General features: G+C 34.9%; 1 protein-coding gene across 2 annotated transcripts in view; it reads right to left on the reverse strand.

Annotated features, from left to right (window-relative positions):
- ARHGAP32 (Rho GTPase activating protein 32) overlaps window positions 1-22,810 on the reverse strand; it is a 210,687-nt gene extending 187,877 nt beyond the window's left edge. For both annotated transcript variants that reach the window (XM_035009289.1, XM_035009288.1), the window contains exons 1-2: window positions 22,419-22,810; window positions 4,740-4,848 (exon numbers count right to left, since the gene is read on the reverse strand). In XM_035009289.1, the coding sequence (XP_034865180.1) occupies window positions 4,740-4,848; window positions 22,419-22,534 (225 nt within the window). In that variant the 5' untranslated portion in view covers window positions 22,535-22,810. The remainder of the gene's footprint in view (window positions 1-4,739; window positions 4,849-22,418) is intronic.
- Between the last annotated feature and the right edge of the window lie 251 nt (window positions 22,811-23,061).

A 23,061-nucleotide genomic window follows, 5' to 3' on the forward strand; every position in this document is an offset into this window, starting at 1 on the left:
AAATAAATAAATAAATAAATAAATAAATAAATAAATAAATAAATAAATAAATAATAAATAAATAAATAAATAAAATCTTTAAAAAGTAAGTTATGGGACAACATCCCTGATGAATATAGATGCAAAATCCTCAACCATATTTAGCAAACTGAATCCAACTATACATTAGAAGGATCATACACCATGGTCAAATGTGATTCATACAGGGATCAAAGGATGGTTCAACAGCCACAAATCAATCAACATGATACACCACATTAACAAAATGAAGGATAAAAATCATATGAGCATCTCAATAGATGCAGAAAAAGCATCTGACAAAATTCAATATCGATTTATGATAAAAATTCTCAATCTGGATGATATACAGGGAATGTACCTCAACATAAGGGCCATATATGACAAGCCCACAGCTAATATCATACTCAATGATGAAAAGCTAAAAGCTTTTTCTCTAAGATCAGGAACAAGACAAGGATGCCCACTCTCATTGTGTCTGTTCAAAATAGTACTGGAAATCCTACCGGGAGCAATTAAGCAAGAAAAAGAAATAAAAGGCCTCCAAATCAGAAAGGAAGAAGTAAAACTGTAACTATTTCTAGATGACATATTATATACAAAACCCTAAAGACTCCAACAAAACACTGTCTGTCAGAACTAATAAACAAATTCAGTAAAGTTTCAGAATACAAAATCATTAAAACAGTTGCGTTTCCACACACTAACAGCGAGCCAGATTATTGAGTATCTTTTCTTTTTTTTATTATTTATGTTAATCACCATACATTACATCATTAGTTTTTGATGTAGTGTTCCACGATTGTTTGCGTTTAACACCCAGTCCTCCATTCAGTACGTGCCCTCTTTAATACCCATCACCAGGCTAACCCATCCCCCTACCCCCCTCCCCTCTAGAACCCTCAGTTTGTTTCTCAGAGACCATAGTCTCTCATGGTTCATCTCCCTCTCCGATTTCCCTCCCTTCATTCTTCCCTTCCTGCTGTGTTTTCAATGGGATGCTAGCACCTCTAGGGATTCATTGATCTGATAGACGTGTGGGGCTTGTCTTTGCTGAGGCTATTTTCCATCTCTGCAGAGAAGTTAACTTGCAGAAAACTAATAGTACAAATAATTCCCATCCATAGAAATGCAAATGGTGTCTAGTGGAACTAAACAGTTTTGCCAGTTTTTGCATCCATTTGCATCTATTTTAGCATGATTAATCTCTAACAGTAAGGCACTCTGAATTCTCCTTTGAACCAAATCTCCTTTGAATCAAGTTGTAACACTTGACTGGTTCCTTCATTAATTAATGAGTTAAATAAATATCCTTGGCATGTGTTCATTTTATATTTGTATGAAAGTCATGATTATATCCTCTTTAAACTTTATCTTTCAATAAGATGAATACAAGATTATTTTTATCCTTTCTCAAAAACTCACAGTTTTTGAGGTTATACATCCATAACTAACTAGAATGAGATTAAGTATTAAAACATAGATATGAACAACATATTATAATAAGTAAAACAGAACCATTTGATTCTATTTTTATTTTTATTTTATTTATTTTTCTATCTGAAAGGTTTCAGAAAGCCTTACATCTTAAGTTACAATTACATAAGGCAGGGGCCAAAACTTGGGCCAACCCAGTCCAATGCCTGTTCTTGTATAGCCCATAAGCTAACATTTTTAAGTGTTTGGGGGGAAAAATATCAAAAGAAGGATGATTATCTAATGGCATGTGAAAATTACATAAAATTCAAATATGTGTCCATAAATAAAGTGTTACTGGAACACAGCCATGCTCATTTATGTATTATCTATGGCTACTTTCATGTTACAATGACAGAGCTGAGTAGCTATGAGGCACTCTCATCAATTCATACTGCTGCTCAGCACACCATAAACTGCACTATGGAGTTACAAGTCCACAGCACTGCAAGTTCCACATGTATCACCATACCACGTGCTTAAAATTACCAATTTGTACACAACATGTAAAAAATAAGCCAAGAAGAGATAAGTGGACTATGAATGTCATGTTTTTAAGGCACAGGAGAATGTGGGTTTCGTTATCAAATAAGATGGCAAAATACTGTGTTTATTATGTGCTGACACTACAGCTGTGCTGAAAGAAAGAATATACATCAAACATTACCAAACCATGCACTCATCACAGTATTCTCAACTCACAGGAAAACAACAACCTGAAAAGTTAGAAAACTCTAATACAGAGTAAATAAGCCATCACATAGAATTTCTTCACAAAAATAAAAACAAGACTGCATCCAAAGTAAATTCCCAAGTAGATCATTTGTTAGCAGAGCAAGGAAAGCCACTGACTAATGGTGAATCAATTAAATCATGTATGACTATAGCAAAGAAATCCAGAGAAAACAAACTGATTTAAGCCTAATAGTCTTTCAGTAAATACAGGCTTGAAGACTTGAGAGCATTGAGAGCAAAATCAAGAGTCAATTTAAAAATGAGGTAGGGCGCCTGGGTGGCTCAGTCGATTAAGCGACTGCCTTCGGCTCAGGTCATGATCCCAGGGTCCTGGGATCGAGTCCTGCATCGGGCTCCCTGCTCTGCGTGGAGCCTGCTTCTCCCTCTCCCACTCCCCCTGCTTGTGTTCCCTCTCTCGCTGTGTCTCTCTCTGTCAAATAAATAAATAAAATCTTTATAAAAAAAATAAAAAAAATAAAAATGAGGCAAATGATTTCAAGTGGTTTTCCTTAACTCTGGATGAGTCAACAAATGTGACCAATACTGCTTCGTTGCTGAGGAGTCAACACTGAGTTTAAAGTGGCTGAAGAATTAGCCCCTATGTATAGTCTGCCTAGGACAACTACAGCTGACAATATTCTGAAATAAATTCAACAAACATTAATTCAGTACAACCTGAAGTGGAATCTACTAAGATACTTTATACCAATTTTGGTAAAAAATATGGGTGAAACAGAAAAAGTTCAGTTGGACCTATTTTTAACCTCAGTTACTGAATGCTAAATAGCTTTCATCATTAGTTTTTGCTGCAGATTTGATGCTATTTCTTAATGAACTTAACCTAAAATTGAAAAGCAAAACATAGCTTATCATACTGTGATAAATGTTAGAATCACAATCATGAGCTGTCATACATATTTTCCAAGCTATCAAACATTAAAACAGGAGATCTCCATTACCACAAAAATTTGCAGTGAACATATTTTCTGAACTAAAACTACAGTTCCAGCAAGGTTTTTCAGATCATCAGTACAGAGGAAATTTCCACACCGCAAAATCCATTTAACTTTGCAACTGAGAAGCTTCAACCTCACCTTTAATTGGATGTTTGTAATATAATGTTATGCTAAAAGGTAAATATCAAGAGAAGAATCTAATAGAATTCTATAAATGCCTTCCAAGAGACAAACAGACTCAATTAAAATCACACGCTCATGAACTGGTGTCCATATTTGGCAATACCTGAGTGAAAAGGCACTTTCAAAAATGAAATATGTAAAATCTCATTACAGATCATCAGTGACATGAATATTTGCATTCAATTTTGATGATAAGAAACATTAACTTAACTACAATTAAGTAAAATCTTATTCTTCACAAAAGGAATTTCACCGTTCTTATTGACAGACCCAAACTGCAAAAAGTTATAATGGATTAAATGTGTATCTCAAACTGTCGTGTGGAAAACTACACTGCATAGGATTTTTCTACCCAACCCCCAACAAAAACTGCTTTTCCAGCATTTTAGTAAATGTAACTCCATTCTTCAGGTTGAACACGCCAACAAACTAAAATTCATCTTTGACACCTCTTTAGCTCACTCTGTAACATCCCATTCATCAGCAAAAACAGTAGGCTATATCTGTAGAACTCTCTCCAGAATCTAAGCATTTTTCACCATATCCACCATTCCAGTTCAAGCTACCATTACTGTTCATCTATTATAATAACCTTCTAACTGGTCTTACTTCTTCTTTTGCCCCTCTTTTTAGCCTATTCACAGAAACCAGAAACTTCCTTTAAAATTTTAAGCCACATCATGTCACTTCTCAGCCAAAAATCCTCCAATGGTTTCCCATTTCACTCAGTATAAGAAACCAAAGTCTTTATAATGGACCACAAAAAACTACATGATCTGCTCTCCATCCACCCAAACCACTCTCTGACCTCATCTCCTTCTACTTTTCCCCTGGCTTGTTCAATTTCAGCCACATGTCCTACTTGTGTTTCTTTCAGCTTACTTTTTAATGGTGCGCCACAGCCTTTAACTTGTTCTTCCAATGCCTAAAATGATGTTTCCAGATAAGCATACTACTCACTCCTTCACATCCTTCTGCTCAAATTTTACCTTCTCCCAGAGGCCTTCTGTGGCCCCTCTATCATAAAGCTAGCAACCATCCTTTTCCACGCTATCCTACCACTCTGTAACCCCACTGTGCATTAATTTTCTACAATAGCACCAACCATCATTTGACATATTATATATTTAATTATTTCCTTCTCCACCTAACCCATTAAAATATAAGCTGCACGAAGGCAGAAAATTTGTGTGTTTTGTTCAGGGCTCTGCCCACAGAGTTTAAAACATTGCTTAGAATAGATTATTTGCTCAATAGATATTTCCTGAATAAATTAACGAAGCAACATAAAAAAAGTTTATGAGGATTCACCAGTTCCTTCTCTTATATAAGTAAAATGTACACATATACATATGCATAAAACTGATTTACCATTGTGCTAAGTGTTTCTTCCCAATCAGGCCGCTCTCGAGGGTGAACATTTCTATGTAGTTCTGGAACAAAATCATCCTCTTCAGAATGTACTGAGGACTTCATCTTCCTAGATATAAAAACATGAGAGACTATGGTAAGAACTCCCAATTCTATGAAAACCTTCCAGTGACTGTAATTCAAAAAATAGAAAATTATGTCAGATTTGAAGTTTAATTAAGAGCTTTAGTGGTTAGTATTGATTCCCCATTTGTACTCTGGCTTTCAGAGATCTTTCCTATGTACCCAACACCCGCTTTTATTCCAAAAGATAAATGTAAAGTTAATAATTACGTAATCTTCATGGTCTGTGGTAATTATTATATAAGACTGATTTTATCTGTTTAACACAGTAGGAACCTGGAAAAGATTTGCAACAGCCACCAAAATTAATGGAACTGTGCTAAGCATTAGTAAAATTCCAGGATTAGTAAAATTCCAGGATATGGTACCAATTTATGTAGCAGTGTATTGAACTAGCACTCTTGAGAACAACAATGAATGCTAAACAAAACATATGAAACATCTTGTCTAAAGGCACAGGAAAGCAATCAATACAAGTAGGAGTTCTGGGGCTACATTCTCTGAGATCCCATGAAGCAAATTCCACATTTAATTATTACTTTCATATAAGAGATTTTCTAAATCAATAATGGGAAATAAAGCCCAAGCATAATATTGTAGTCTTACTGGACTAAGCTGGCAGAGGTTGGAAGTCACAGTTGCCAAAGCAGATGGGGCTTCAGGGTGAAAAATGACCCCTAAAAATACATGTAGCAAAGAACCCATAAACATGGAAATTCCCCCTGAAACCATCAACTAATTCCAAAGCCTACAAGTACGTAGGACAAGGTGCTGAGAAACCTATACAAAAACAGTTGATAGGCAACTAAAGAGCCAACAGGATATTTCAGCAGTCCAGTCATGCTGTAGAGATGGAGGTCAGCAAGCAAGCACTGTCAAGATGGAGGAGCATTGAAAAAAGAAAAGATACCCTGGGCTCTTGTAACTCCAGAAGAGCCAAGCCTTAGGAGTAAGGACAAACTAGCAATAGAGGAACTCTAACAAATCCTAAAACCAAGACTTTATAGCATTAGAAGTGCCAGGAAAAAAATAATAACTCTCTTCAGAGGAAAATAATATTCTACAGATCCTCTGCAAATATTTTATCCAATCTAGTATCCAATAAACATTACAAGGCATGCTTTAAAAAAAAAATAAAAATAAATTTTAAAAAACAGAAACAAATGAGCAAAAATTGGGGGGCAAGTCAAAACAGAGACTCACATTTGATTCAGACTTTAAAATTATCAGAAAGGGACTTTAAAATGCTTATGATGAAGTTCTGCCTTCTGCTTATGATGTAGTGAAAGCTGTAAAAAGCACTACTCCCAGCCAAACAAGACAAAAAGAAAGACAGCCTAAGAAATCATAACTTTTCTTGAATCCATCAGAAAACTGAGGCAACCAGACAGTCTAAACTCTAAAGAAAGACAGGAATCTCCACGATGAGCTGGTTCACAAGGAATTAATGCTTAGAGCAAAGCAGGAACAAGGAGAGACAAGCTGGTAAGAAGAAATCAGTTAAATTCTCACCAAGTTTTATCAAGTTTTTAATCAAACACTAAAAACATTTATGATTAATTTGTTCAATAAAAAATTTTTTAAACTAGATGAAAAGATTAAGAATTTTAAGAGACAACTGGAATCTGAAAAACAATCAAATGCTCATCCTAAAATTGAAAAATGCAGCATCTGAAATTAGTAACTCATTGGATGGGTTTAATAGAACAACTGACAATGACTAAAGAGAGAATTAGTGAACTAGAAGACAGCTCAGTAGAAAATATCCACCCTGGAGCACACAAAGAAAAAAGAGAAATACACAAAACATGAGACTTGGTTAAGAAGGTCTCAGATATGTCTAAATTAGCAAATCAGAGACAAGGAAGATAATGCAACAGAAAACAAGACAACAGCAATATCTGAAAAATAATGGCTAAAAAGTTTCCAAAACTTCTAGAAGTCATCAAAATAGAGATTCAAGAAGTCCCACATACATCAAGCAGGATAAAAAAAAATTAGGTATATCTTACTCACAACTTAACTAAAATACTCAAAATCTACTTAAAAAACAAGAAATTCTTAAAAGCAGCCAGAGAATAAAAGACAAGTTGACTTCAAAGACGCAACAATAACAATGTAGGAGGACATTTCAATGGAAATGAAAAGATAATGGAGTAAACCTTCAGCATAGTAAGAAGAAAAAATACTGCCAACCTAGAATCTTCTAAAATCATTCATTAAAAGTCATCCACTAGGGGCCCTGGGGTGGCTCAGTCGTTAAGCATCTGCCTTCAGCTCAGGTCATCATCCCTGGGTTCTGGGATCAAGCCTTGCATTGGGCTCCCTGCTCAGCAGAAAGCCTGCTTCTCCCTCTCCCACTCCCCCTGCTTATGTTCCCTCTCTCGCTGTGTCTCTCTGTGTCAAATAAATAATTAAATCTTAAAAAAAAAAACAAGTCATCCATTAAAAAAGCAGGGAAAATGGGGCGTATGGGTGGCTCAGTTGGCTAAGTGTCTGACTCTTGATATTAGCTCAGTCTTGATCTCAGGGTCAGGAGTTCAGGTCCCGCACTGGGCTCCACACACTTGGCATGGAGCCTACTTAATTAAAAAAAAAAAAAAAGTAGGGAAAATAAGTTATTTTCAAACAAAAGCTGAAAAAATTTGCCACCAAGAGACCTACAATAAAAGAAATAGTAGAATTCTTTTGACTGAAGGAAACTGATCCCAAAACTACAGAAATTCATGAAAAGCACACTGAAGGAAAAAGTGAGAAAATGTAAGTAAATAATGGTTTAAAAACTGACATAAAAATAAAAATAATATCTGTAAGTTTTATAACAGACATAAAAAAGCACAAAGGGTAGGAGAGACATATGCAGTCAATTAATATAGTAGTTCTCTATTGGTGGGAAATGAAATAAGCACTATTTTCAAAAAGAATACAGTAAGTCAGATATATGTTGCAATTTTACAGTAACTACTAGAATAAAAGTAAATAACTGTATAACTAAAAAGCTGATAGAGGAGAAAATCTTTTAAAACAAAACATGCTTGATTAACCCAGAAGACAGCAGAGAAAGGAAGAATAAAGGTACAAAGAATGAACAAGACAAATTAAAAAATAAGTATGAAGGTGGTAGAATTCATTCAAATATATTATTAATAATTATAAAAAAGGACCAGACTAGTTAGCAAACATGTGGAGCAAGTGGAACCTTCATTCATTGCAGGTAGGAATTTAAATGGTACAGCCACAGTAGAAAATAGTTTGGCAGTTTCTCAAAATATTAAATAGAGAAATACCATATAATTCTGCAGTTCCATTCCTAACTATTTAACCAAGAAAAATAAAAACATATGTCCACCATGAATTTATACATGAATATTCATACCAGTATTATTTATAATATCCAAAAAGTAGAAACAACCAAAATGCTTATCACCTGAAGAATGGACAAACAAAATGTACCAAAAATCTACACAATAAAAATATTATTCAACCATAAAAACAGAAAGAATGAAATGCTGATTCATCCTACCACAAGAATGAATAGTTAAAACATGCTACATGAAAGTCAGACACAAAAGACTATATATTTTATTAGTGCATATATACAAAATGTCCAAAAAGAGTCAAATTCACAGGGGGACAAAAAGTATATTCGGTGGTTGCCAGGAGTTGGGAAGAGGAAGACATGGAAAATTATCACAGGCATACCTCATTTCATTGCTCTTCACTTTATTATACTTCACAGATACTGCATTTTTTACAAATTGAAGGTTTGTTGTAACCCCGTGTTGAGAAGTCTATCAGCACCATTTTTCCAACAGCATTTGCTCACTTCATGTCTTTGTTACATTTTAGTAATTCCCAGTATTCAAACTTTTTCATTGCTATTGTATTTGTTATGGCAATCTGTAATCTGTTATCTCTGATTTTATCATTATAATTGTTTTAGGGTGCCACTAACTATGGCTACATAAGATACCAAACCTAATAAATGCATTTTTCTGATCCCCCCCCCACCAACTGGCCATTGTGTTCTGACTGCTCCAACAACCAGCCATTCCCCCCATCTCTCTCCCTCTCTTCATACCTCCCTATTCTGAGACAAAACAATATACATATTAGGCCAACTAATAACTCTAAAATAGTCTCTAAGTATTCAAGTGAAAGAAGAGTCAAAGGTCTCTCACTTTATTTTTATAATTTTTTTTTTAGAAGAGGAGAGTAGGGGGAGGGTCAGAGGAAAAGGGAGAGAGAGAATCTTAAGCAGGCTCCACACCCAGCACAGAACCAGATGTGGGACTCGATCTCACAACCCTGAGATCATGAACTGAGCCAAAATCAAGAGTCAGATACTTAACCGTCTGAGCCACCCAAGCACCCCTTTTCTTCCTCAAATGCCTCTCACTTTATTTCCAAAGCTAGACATTATTAAGTTTAGTGGGGAAGTTGTGTCAAAAGCCAAGATAAGCCAAAAGCTAGGTCTCTTATGCCAAATAGCCAAGTTATGAATGCAAAGGAAAAATTCTTGCATTTCCTATTCAAGCAAACACACGGATGATAAAAAAGCAAAACAGCCTTATCACTCATAGGGAGAATATTTTAGTGGTCTGGATAGAAGATCAAACCAGCCACAACATTCCCTTAAAGTCAAAGCCTAACCCAGAGCAAGGCCCTAACTCCCTTCCATTCTGTGAAGGCTGAGAGAGATGAGGAAGCTACAGAAGAGGTTGAAACTAGCAGAAGTTAATTCATGAAGTTTAAGGAAAGCAGCCAGCCGTCTCCGTAACAGTGCAAAGTGAAGGAGCAAGTGCTGATGCAGAAGCTGTAGCAAGTTATCCAGTAGATTTAGCTAGGATAATTAATGACGGTAGCTACACTAAACAATAGATTTTCAATATAGACAAAACAGCCTTAAATTAGAAGATGCCATCTAGAATTTCAACAGAGGTCAACACCTGGCTTCAAAGATTTAAAGGACAGGCTGGCTCTCTTGTTAGGAGCTAATGCAGGTAACTTTAAGTTGAAACCAGTGCTCATTTACCATTCTGTAAATGCTAAGAGCCTTAGGAATTATACTAAATCTACTCTGCCTGGAAAGGATTCAACATTCTAGATGCCATTAAGAACGTTCATCTGATTGACTGGAAGAGGCCAAAATATCAACATAAACAGGAGACTGAAAGAAGTTTATTCTAACCCTCCTGGATGACTTTGAGGGGTTCAAGACTGGAGTAAGTAACTACAGATGTGGTGGAAAGAACAAGAAAACTAGAATTAGAACTAGAACCTAAAGACTGAACTGCTGCAATCTCATTATAAAACTTGCATGGATAAGGAGTTGCTTTTATGGATGAGCAAAGAAAGTGGTTTCTTGAGATGGGATCTACTCCTGGTGAAGATTCTGTTAACATTGTTGAAATGACAACAGAGGATTTTGAATATCACATAAACTTAGTTGATAAGGCAGCGGCAGGACTTGAGAGGACTAACTCCAATTCTGAAAGACGTTCTACTGTGGTTAAAATGCTATCAAATAGCATCACATGCAACAGAGAAACCACTCATGAAAGGAAGAGAACATAATCTAGACAATGAAGTAGGTCTCAACAAATATAAAGAATTTAACATGAATGAAGTGTTTTGTGACCAGTACAGAATTACACTAAAAATCAATTACTGGAAGATAACTAGAAATTCTCCCAAATATACGGAAATAACAAAACACAGTTCTGAGTAATTCATGAATTGAATACATGAAATCACAATGAAAATGAGAAAATATTTTTATCTAAATGATAATAAAAATACAACAGATTAAAACGTGTGGTATACAACTAAAACAGAGCAAATTCCAGACCTCTAAATGCATGTTACTGGAAATAAGGCAAGTCGAAAACAAATGTTCTAAGCTTCTATTACAAAAAGCTAGAAAAAGAATAGCACATTGTTCCAAGAAAGTAGAAAGAAGAAAAAAAATGTTTAAATAAAAAATCAGTGAAATAGAAAGCTGACTCTTAGAAAGATTAATAAAATAGACAACACCTAGGAAGTTTCAACAAGAAAAAAAAACAGAACACAAAATGTAAATAATGAAAAGAGAGTTATAACTAAAAAGCCTATAGACAAAAAGATTCTGAGGACATTACAAACAACTTTATTCCAATATATTTGTGAATTTCACTGAAATGGACAAATTCCCTGAAGAACACAACCAAAACTGAAACAAGAAACCAAATAATTTTGAAAAGTCCTATAGCTTTAAAGAAGCTGAATCTGTGAGAAAACTCCAGGCCCAAATGGATTCATTGGTGAATTCTTTCCAACATTCAAGGAATAAATTATAGCAATATTATATTCCTCCAGAGTATAAAAATAAAAGGAAGACCCCTTTTCAACCTGTTCCATGAGGTAGGACAGTCTTCATAACAAAAGCTAATAAAGACATTAATAGAAAAGAAAACTGTAGGTCAATATCATTAACATAGCTACAGAACTTCTAAACAAAGTAGTAACAAATCAAACCCACTGGTTTACAAAAGGATATATATATACACACCATGTCCAAGTAAGTTTTAGTCCAAAATGCAAACTGCTTTAACATTCTAAAATCAATTGCTATAACTGACCATATGATTAAAATAAAGGAATAAAAACATTATGTCATTTTAATAGGTAAAATTTAATAACTTGTCATAATTTTTCTAAATATAGATACATGAAGGTTATTAAAACACACACACAGATAACATCATAGTTAATGGTGAAATACTGATGCTTTCCTAATGACAAGCATGGTCAATAAGGTCAGAACAAGATAAGAATGTCTTCTCTACAACATTGCACTTGATGTATTAGTTTTTTTAAAAAAGAAATAAAAGGTATAAAAATTAGAAGGGAAGGGGCCTGGGTGGCTCAGTCGGTTAAGCATCCGACTCGATGTCACCTTTGGTCTTGATCTCAGGGTTGTGAGTTGAAGCCCTGCTTTGGGCTCCATGCTGGGCGTGGAGCCTAACTTATAAACAAACAAACAAACAAACAAATAAATAAATAAATAAATAAAGGGAAAATAGAACTGTCATCACTTGAAGATGACACAATGTGTTAAGATACTCAGCAAAATCACAGGAAATAAGGTCAAATGCAAAAATCAAATATTTATACATACTGTTACCATACACTTAATAATGGAGGGGAAAGCCAAATACAATAGGTAAGTAATCTGCACTATTTTCCATATAAAACTACACAGAAAGGAAAAAGAATTATTGCTGCCATTTGCAAGAAATGGATGGATCCCATAAGTGTTGAGAAACAGAAGCCTGACAAAAGTATATGCTAATCTCAATAAATAAGTGTATCAAATCATCACGTTGAACATCTTAAGCAATATTATATGACAATTATAGCTCTATAAAGCTGGGAGGGAAAGAGTACATGTATAATTTTATTTACATGAAGTTCAAAGACAGGTAAAACAAATCTACTGTGACAGAAGTCAGAATAATGGTTACCTTTGGAACAGGTATTAACTAGGAGGGGGAAGGGTCTTGTGGCATGCTAAAGTTAATTTATATCTTAATTGGGTTGTGTTTACATGGATATACACATTTATACAAATTCTTTAAGCTATACACTCATGATTTGTGGATTTTATTATATGTAAGTTATACCTTAATAAAAGTGTAAAATAAAAAGTTTATCAGTAAATATTACATATTTTAAAAGGTTTAAAAATTATGTTTATATTATATACATTTTATCATATAACACTGAATCAAATCCATAAAAACTTATCTATTCGTTTAATTGATCCTTTTTTTCCATGCTTTTTAAATTATGGGCAAATTTTACCCAGTGATTCATTATAGTTTCAAATCTAACAGAAAAGACAGAGTGCTAAGATTACCAACCATAAAACTTAAAGAATCTAATGCTTTATTTACAAGAGTTTTCTGTAAAACATCAGATTTGAACCTGCATATTTTCAAGCAAAAGGAAGGAGAAAAAAACACTTTCCTCAAATTGTGTGAACCAGCCTTACCATCTCCCTCATTTAAAAAGTATTTAAATCTCTGAAACATATTCACTTTATCTTTGTATGAATCTTGTTCATAGCTTATGAAAAATTGTTCTTGACAGTGTTAAATTCCACAGAGAAGTCCAAGTGACACATTGCCTGAGAAGTGTTACCTAAGGTACTGTTTACACTCAGGCGTATCTTTTCTTGATCCCTGGAGTAAACTCCAAGCAGTAATAGAATTTTACCTTTCTCCTTTTATTCCCTTAATCTTTGTTTTTGTTTATTGTTGGTTCTTTGCTAAGTTTGGTTCTGGTTCTGTGACACTTATGGCCAATAAGCTGTTCCCCAATGGTATGGGAAATGATTAGGAAGTCATTTTATGGTCTGAGCCTGTGGTGATATTTGACAAATAAGAGATAGGCATCTACACTCTATCACAGACAAGAGAGAATTGGGTTTGTTACTCAATTTATATCTGTTTGTGAAAGAATATGACTCAATTCCACTACAAAGAAGAGCTTTCAGTAGGTAATGAGTTTGGGTTCTGTTTATTTTACCCATGGCTGAAGTTGTAAAACTGAAGATGCAAGGTGTTAGTTATGTCTGTAACTAATAGTCATTAACTGTCATCATAAGGAGTAATATATTTTCCTACCTTCAGAGAATATTAATAAATGAGATTATAAAGCTACTTAAAATATAGGAACTCTGTTCTGGTTGCTTTATATACACTATTAAATGCTTACATAAACCCAATATTCCCAGAATTCCCAGAAAATAAAGAAACTGATGGGGTCAGCTGTTTTGGTGGTGAAAATAGAATAGAGGTTTGCTTGCTCAAGCCAGTAGAATTGAGTTGTAGTCATTTCCAACTGAAAATGCCAGATATGCTGTAATTCTTAATAGGTATTATAATTTTATCAGACAAAAATCTTGCCCAATTCCTACCCATCAAGCTCCCTACCTTATATATTCTTCCAGACTTTATGAATGTATCTATTCATATATAATTTTTTCACATGTATTAAGAATATATCCATAACAAATATGAAAGCAATGTGTAAATATGCTGCTCTTTGTGTAAAAAAATGGAAGAACAGTTTTATTCCTCCATTATCAACCCACTTTTTCCTGAAAAGTATATTTATACACCACTGAGTAATTTTCTAATATTTCCTGGAGTATTCTAATTTCCATATGAGTATATAAAGAGCTTCTCTGCTGTTTTCACAACTGTATGATATTCCACTGTGCAGATATTCCATAATTTAACCAGTCCCTTACCGATAGATTCTTGAATTATTTCCAATCTTTTGGAATTACAAACAATGCTACAGTAAGTTTGTAAATATGTTGTTTCTACATATGTGCAAGTATATCTGAAGAACAAATTCTCCACAATGAAAAAAATCCTTTTGATACATTAGCCCATGTTTCTATTGGGTTGGTCTTTTCCTATCTATTTTTAGTTCTTTATATATTAAAGAGATTAGTCCCTCATCTGTAATATGAGTTCCAAGTATTTTTCCCAGGCTGTATTTGTCCTTGCTTATTTTTTATAATACAGATGTTTTATATTTTATGTAGTTAAATTTCATAACTCTTTCCTTTATGGGTTTTGCATCTTAAATTATAGCTCTAAAAGCCTTCCCATTCCCAAATTATTTTTTTTAATTTTCCCATGTGTTCTTTTAAAATTTTTATGATTTCATTTAATACACTTATATCTTTGATCATTTTGGAATTTATCCTTGCTATGAGGTAGGACTTCAATTTTTTTTTTTTTTATTTTCACTGATGTGTATCCAGTTTCCCCCAAAGTACTTACTGAATAGCACACATTGTCCCTATCGGTTTTTGAGAAGCCATCTTCATCACATCTAAGTCTTCCTATGTGTTTGAGTGTATTTCTAGGCTTTCCATTCTATCCCATTATGCCTTCTGTTCAGCTATCAGCACCACAAGGTTTTAATTATAGAGACTTTATAGTACAGTATCTGGTTGCATTAGTCCTTGCTTCTTTTGGTCTTCCCAAAGTTCCTTGGCAAAGTTATTAAACCAAGATCAACTTATTTCAAGATCAATTTGTCTACGTTTTTAAAAAGCATTCTTATTATCACATGAATTTATAATATACTGACATCTCGATGACACTGAATATTCCCAGCTATGAACAAGGTGTATCTTTTCATTTCTTCCAAACTTCTTTTATGTCCTTCAGTAATGCTTTATATTTTCTTCAAATATGTCTCAGTTCCTTATTAAGTTTATTTTGGTGTTTTATTTTTGTTGTTCTTAAAATTGGCACCTTTTCATCTATTACATCTTCTAACTAGTTACTATCTGATTCACTATTAATAGCGCTGTTCTGCAGATAGGAGCATTGAAATGCATTAACACATATCAGTCACTCCAGATTTGGCAGACTGTTTTCTCCTGGAAGTTTCCACTTTACATCCTGCAGAAGACACTGAAACAAGCCATTCACATCTCTAGAGACCCACTAGACCGGGTAACAGACACCAAGATTCTGCCTCACTGAATGCTCTCTTCAGAGGTTTCCTCTCAAAAGTCATGAAAAAAAGTACCAGTAGACTTCCAATTCAAGACTGCACATATGTTAAGAAACCGACCCTAAGTCTCCGAAAAGTCTCTGAAAGCTAAATAAAAGGAAATAAATCTTCAGCAGAATGATATGGGTGGAATCCGCAGGCCAGAGATCTTGATAAACTTCTGGAAGACAAAAATCAAGTGGGATCTTACTGACTGGTAAACCAAACAAGAAACAGAGAGGCTGAAGGAGGCTACACTCCCACTTCTCTCCACAACAAAAGAGGTATTTGCCCCCAAGGAATTAATAAAAACTGTAAAATTACTCTGTAAAGAAATTAAACCGTCAATTAGAAGGACTAGGGCTCCTAAATGTGGGTGTTTGCACCTACGAGAAGCTATATGCATCATGGGACTACTAAAATTGGAGGCAAAGAAGGGCAGATATCTAGCTTAGTAGTTGAAAGCATAAATTCTGTTCAGTCAGAACAAATAGCACATGTACAGAATGAATAAAGTCACAAAGCTGAAAAACACAATAGCATAAATGTATTATTTACATGTGCCAGTGTATATGCTATATCTATATGTGAAAAACAACACTTTAAAATTATTTTCCTACTCAGATTGAATTTGGAAGATTAAAGAAGATTTTATTAGTGGCCTAAAGAACGAGTACAAGAAATACATCAAAACAAAAAATAAAAATGTAAAGAGAAATATACCATGAGTAAAGGACAGATTAAGGAGACTTGACATGCAAGAAATAGGTTTCACAAGGAGACAATTACTGCAGATAGAGAGGCAACAATTAAATAAATAATAGGTAACAATAAAAAATCTGTCCTAACATGAAGGTCTGAATCTATGGATTCAAAGTCACTGAGCTCCAAGCTGAAGAACTGATGATAAAATACATGTGAACTAAGGATAAAAAGAAAATGTTACAAGCATTCAGACAGAAAGTACAAATTACCTATGAAAGAAAAGGGGGGAAAATGGCATGAGCAATGCAAGAAGTCAGAATACGTCGCTCACAGAACTTATGTCAAACTACTCAAGAAAATATCCACCAGGAAACAAATGAACCAGAAGAGACACATTAAGATGGCAGATGATAAGAAGGAAACAACAGTAAGCACTAAGCAATGATACATATAATTAAATCTGAATAAATGACCAAAAACATTAAAACATATTAGCAAAAAACTAGGGTTTCTGGTAGCGTAAAATCATGGTAAATTTAAGAGTATCCAAAGGGGACTGAGAGAAAGAAGATGGAACAGTATTCTGAAGATCTTAAGAGGAGGGGAGATAGAGAAGAAAAGAGAAGCATGGTAGAAAAAAACAGCACACCTAAGTGGAAGAAATTCTTTGATTTTCAAATAATAAAGAAAATACATATTTCAATATAAGCATGGAAAGGGAAGCCAATCATTAATGGTAAGTAAAAGTGTATCAGATCTTCTAAAATTAAATATCTAGAAAGGTTTTGCTTGTTCTGATTTTAGTCTTGCTAGGCTTTCACTTGATTTTTTTTTTTAAGGGAACTGACTATATCACATTTATAAACAGAGCTTTGTATGTTTCAGAGATCTTCATTTACTAAGTCTGAACATGCAAATGACTGCTTAAGGGAGTTTTAATGTTTAAGTTAAATACAAAGGTGAAGGAAAAAATGGTTTTTAAATGTTTAAATAAATAACCTGATAGCCAGGAACTTTCATATAGTTTTATATAGTTTCTGTACTCTAAGGCCCTTCTTAAACATCAAAAAACTCATACAGATAGATAGAAGAAAGGTTCACCTTGGATTCCATCCCAAAGAGTTTAATTACTGAAATACCAAGAAAGCCTTGTACTAACATGCCTCATGGTTAAGACAGATTTATTTCACAGATTATAAAGACAGCCTAAAGGCTAGACTCCAATACTGCATAAAATTTTCTGAGATTAAGTGATGTTCACATCAGACTTTGAGGATCACAATTAAATTTATTATCTTTGTGACACTGGTAAGATTAAGTTTGGGGAAAATTGTATTTTATGTTGAAAGAATATTTTAAGGGCTAATCTATATTCTAGATCATAAATCCAATGTTACAGAATATCATTTTTTTTTACAATATACACATTTTTTTTGGTAGCAGATATAACAGATTATTAAAGGGTAAAATGCCTATGAAAAGTCACATACTATAAAATAGACCTGGGTTGTGATACTGGTAATATATGTCATTGGGTAATTGTTAATGCTACCTCTCTATCCTTCCAGGCTCATAAAAACTGACTGGGATGGTGGAGGGGCGCCTGGGTGGCTTAGTCGGTTAAGTATCCGACTCTTGATCTCAGCTCAGGTCTTGATCTCAGGGTCGTGAGTTCAAGCTCTGTGTTGGGCTCCACAATGGACATGAAGCCTACTTTAAAAAAAAAAAAAAAAAAAAAAAAAAAAAAAACACTGACTGGGGATCCCAAAAGCATTAATTTCTGCAGACGACAAAAAAACAGTCATGGTATTAAAAGCAGGGAATTGTGAAATGGCTTTACAGCTTCCAGAAAAATTTAGCCAATCAAAATAAATCATTCTAGATTTAAAAGAAAAAAGCAAGAACCTAGAAGAAATATAATACCATATTCCAAGCCATTGTTACCTATTTGGATTTCTGCAGTATCTTCTAACTCACAGTATCATTTCAAATAAGGCAGAAAATTAATAAAGCAACCAACCAACCAATCACGTATATGAACTTTTATTAGTCTTATCATGCTATAAACCAATAAAAACATTGCAAAAAATTAAAGTTTGTTCACCAAGTCATCTAGTTTAACTAAAGTTAGAAGCTTCTCACTTAAAATCACATTATTATGGAGATACAAGCAAAGATCTGATTGAAAGATCTGGGCATCTACAGACTGATTTTAAAAGTACACAGTTCTATGGGCACCTGGGTGGCTCAGTCCGTTGAGCAACAGACCCTTAGTCTTGGCTCAGGTCATGATCTCCAGGTTGTAAGATCAAGCCCGACTTCAGGCTCCGTGCTCATTGCAGACTCTGCTTGGAATTTTCACTCTCCCGTTCTCTCTGCTCCTCTCCCTGCTCATGCTCTAAATTAATTAATTAATTAAAATAAAAGTACACAGTTTTAAAGATGTTGTTCAATTATGCACTATATCATCTCTGTGTTTCGAACTATATGTCACACTTGCCAGTCTATATATCTGTCAATAATACTAGAAAAGACTAAACTAGATTATATGATAGACATTTCTAACCTTAAATGCCAAAGAACCACGACCTTTCATGACCGAGGGTTAGTAATAATTGCTAGGTGTCCTAGAGGTCATATCTCTAAAAGATCACATTTATTGTATGCATTAGTAGTTTATTTTTGTGTTCATTGTATATACATCACCATTGTGCAAAATCCCTTCATAAGAAGGAATTTCAGAACTAAGATGTCAACTTAAAAGTCTCTTAAAAGCTATTACTTACCAGAGAATAACATTTAGCAACTAAATATTTCACTTTCAAATTCAATTACACCTGGGTTCAAAATTTTGCTCTACCATATACCTACAATGTGGTCTATGTGTGACTTTCTGAGTGACAATCTCCTCATCTGGAAAATGGGAAAAATATTACCTACTCTATAGGATTGATAAGTGACATACTGTACATAATATATTTGGCTTAATACACTACATATGATAACTCCAAAATTAAATTTTTCTTTCTTAAAATAATTTTTTTAAAGATTTTATTTATTTATTCATGAGAGAGAGCGAGAGAGAAGAGGCAAAGGGAGAAGCAGGCTCCCTGAGAAGCAGGAGGCCGATGCAGGACTCGAAACCAGGATCCTGGGATCATGACCTGAGCTGAAGGCAGCCGCATAACCAACTGAGCCACCCAGGCACCCTCTTAAAATAATTAAAACATCTCTGCTTTTCCTTTTCTGCCTCATATTCCTCCTTCTTATTTACAGAAGGGCTCTTCTCATGATCCTTAAGGACTATTCTATTCTAAGGACTATGATAATCTCTAAATGTTCTAGTCAAAGAACTATTTTAACATAGTGATAATGGTAGGTAATAACTTCACTCTATAAATTAGAAATCAGAAAATGAGAGATTTGTGAGTCAGTGGTAGACAAGTTTGAACTATTGCTATGAAGGAGATTGGGCAACTCCCCACAGTGCTAGAATGTTAGAAAAAGTATCCTTTTTTCCAACCAAGTCTAAAAATAAATGCCATTCCAAAAGCTACTGGACAAACATGAATGCCCATCTGTGAGTGCTTCCTCCTAAAGCAGATGATAGCTGGAAGCACCACGAACCTACACTGTACCTACAGTATGGTATGGCTTCATCAGTCATGGTGTCTCAAATGACACAATGCTATTTTCTAAGAATGAATTTAAAACCTAGAATAGAAACCATTCAGAGAAAAAGAACAGTACACAATCTTTTGCCCTCGCTGTGTGTGTGTGTGTGTGTGTAAATGGAAATTAACTAGAATGTAAACAATGACAGTTTGATTTAATGTATATTAGTACAGATTTTAAAGAAACACATTAAGACTTTTCTGTATATTTTCTTAATTACTAAACTGCTTTTACTAAAACAATTTTCATACGTAACACGGAGTCTACTATTTGGTTCTCCCAAGGTTACAACTGCAACTCCTACCATACAACCCTTCACCTTCAACACCCACACACACATTTTTTCTGTTAGGCATTTTAGCTGGAACGCTGCTGTGAATGTGGTAAAAGCACTGTGCGGCCATATTTCCTCATGTCTTACTGCTGAATAGGTGAGAAACACTACATGAAATATGGCCTTACTCAGATCTCTTTCTTGCACTTTCAAATAAAGCAAGATCAAATCTCCAAGACATATTTGGTCTGGGAAAGCCATGATGACATTCAGATATGAAATATCACTATAAAAAGGATCAATGCCCTATGTTGTATCATGGTTCCCTAAAACAATGCAAACACTAGAGTTCAGTTTCTCAGGATGAAAATGCTATCACATAGTCTTGAGGAAAAGAAAGCTCAATCTTCTACAGATTTGTTTTTAAATTTAACAGTCATAAGAAAACCCCAGACAGGCTCCTGTTGCCTAACAAGTAAATCAGGGACAACAGTACCAAATCGATTACAACAACAAAGTCCAGACTGTTTCTTCCTTTGACTAATACCCCAAAAGAACTTTTATAATTTTAAGACCAAGTCAAACAGTTTTAATACCGACAAAATAAATATTTTTTCTAACTGTCCATGAGACACTGACCATATTATAAAGAATATATGTAACATCAGTGTATCTTGGGAGAGAAGCTTACTCAAATAAGAAAGGCCAAATAAAACTATGGGAAGAATGAGAAAGTTGATACAAAAAAAGAATTTCATATGCTAATAGTTCATTTTCATACTTTGCATTAAACTTTTCTACAAATTTAAAACACTTATTCATTTTAACCACTGAGAGGCAAATTTAAATGTGGGTTACCAAGACTTCCTTATAATCAGTCCTTTCTGCCATTTATCCTAGACTTTATTTTTTTTTAAGATTTTATTTACTTATTTTAGAGAGAGAGAGTATGAGGGAGCACAGGCAGGGAGAGGAACAGAGGGAGACTGAGAGAGAGAATCTCAAGCAGACTCCCCGCTGAGTGCTGAGCCCGACCTGGGGCTCAATCTCATGACCCTGAGATCCGGACCTGAGCCGAAATCAAGAGTTGCATGCTCAACCGACTGAGCCACCCAGGCACCCCTATCCTACACTTTAAAAGTCAAATCTGTGGATAAAGAAATTCTTTAACTTGACAGAGACTCTTTTTTTTTTTTTTAAAGATTTTATTTATTTATTTGACAGAGAGATAGAGAGAGAGCACAAGTAGGCAGAGAGGCAGGCAGAGGGAGAGGGAGAAGCAGACTCTCCACCGAGCAGGGAGCCCGATGTGGGGCTCGATCCCAGGACCCTGGGATCATGACCTGAGCCGAAAGCAGCCGCTTAACCGACTGAGCCACCCAGGTGCCCCGACAGAGACTCTTTTTGAACATTAAACATAAAGACAAGATCTGATGTAAATAATGGTATGTTCACCTACCCAAGTACTCATAGGTAAAATTATAAAGATGTTTAATTGCTCATGTGGGTGGCACTGATAATACGTAGAACAAACTTCTAGAAATGATTTAATAACTCCAAAAGAATGAATCTGCCAACACTGTTTGGAAAAAAAGCCTTCTAAAATTTGTAACGGAATTAATAAACCAATGGCACTGCTTCCACAAGCTGGATAAGACCTCTTTCTTCATTAGTGCTACCAAACTTGAGATCTGCTTAGTCAGGAGGCATTCCCTAAACACTTCAGTTATGAAGTTACAAGTAGAAATTCAATACCAAGAAAGATTCGCAAGAGAGGAAGAAGAGTGAGATATAAGGTCAGAGACAAGAGTAGGGATCAGCGCCATGAAATAATTAATTTGTACTTATAGTCAAAATGTTTCATACACATGAATAAGGCAACAAAAGCATCCAAGCACATGAGGGCACATACATGAGGGCATTTGAGTAAAAAAAAAAAAAAAAAAGAGGAAGAAAAACCTATTACATTCAAATTCAGATCAAATCTATTAGGTGCAAATAAGACACAGGAAGGAGTGGTAGGTAGTTCATTCATTATGAGTCTGTACTTGAAATTCCTGAAATGCTACTACAAAACCTGTCTAACACTTACTTCTCTTCCTGGTGTTCTAACAAGTCATTTAAAATGCATTTAATAAGCTCAGGGCATGTTGTGGAATGAAGAGTGCTATATACAACTAGAAACCTGTTCTTTTCAGCTGCAAACCTTCCCCCTGAGAAAAAACAGTCTTACCAGAAAAGAGATTAAAACAGAAAGGATCGGAAACAGGTGCAGGGGTGGAGGGAGTGGACAGAGGAACAAAGGTGAGAGAGAGAACTGTGAATTACATAATTACCTGAAGTTGTCTTCCCTCTCTCCCCCTTCACTGCCAGTCATCTCGGTTAAAACTTCAGAATCCAACCAAAAGACACTATCATCTCCTGAAGTGCTACTCTCACTTTCAGTCTCCATCTTGTTTTCAAAAAATTTAAACCTCAAGGAATGGAATAAAGACCACCACCAGTGTTCAAGGTGTTCAGCTCTACTTCTGTATGCCCAAGCGTGTGGCTGACACACAGTGATATGTGATCACGCCGGGCCACGGTCTACTACGTGCTATTTTAATTACAGTTGGGGTAAAGACAGGAAATCACATACAGCACACTCACTGCATCTGACTGCTCTACACCAGTGACACCCAGGCCCCTCCCACTGCCTCAGGCTCTGTGACCTACATAATCAAACTCAGAACCCAAATGAAGGTGATTTTTCACTAATTATTGATTTAATAACTATTTTTCTCTACTCGAGTCTCCAGTTAATAAGTGGAGAAAATAAGTTTTCAAAGTGCAGGATTTCTTATTTCACTATTTCAGAATTAAGAAAGGTAAACAGAAAACCAGAAAGGCTAACAGTATATGTAAAAGTCTCCTGGGCCAACCACAATGAGAGGCACAGTTACAGACTTCACAGTTAAGGAGGATCACAATTCAGAGAGA

This window comes from Mirounga leonina, unplaced genomic scaffold (assembly GCF_011800145.1).
Source record: "Mirounga leonina isolate KUSES-001 unplaced genomic scaffold, KU_Mleo_1.0 Mir_153, whole genome shotgun sequence".
NCBI lineage: Eukaryota > Metazoa > Chordata > Mammalia > Carnivora > Phocidae > Mirounga > Mirounga leonina.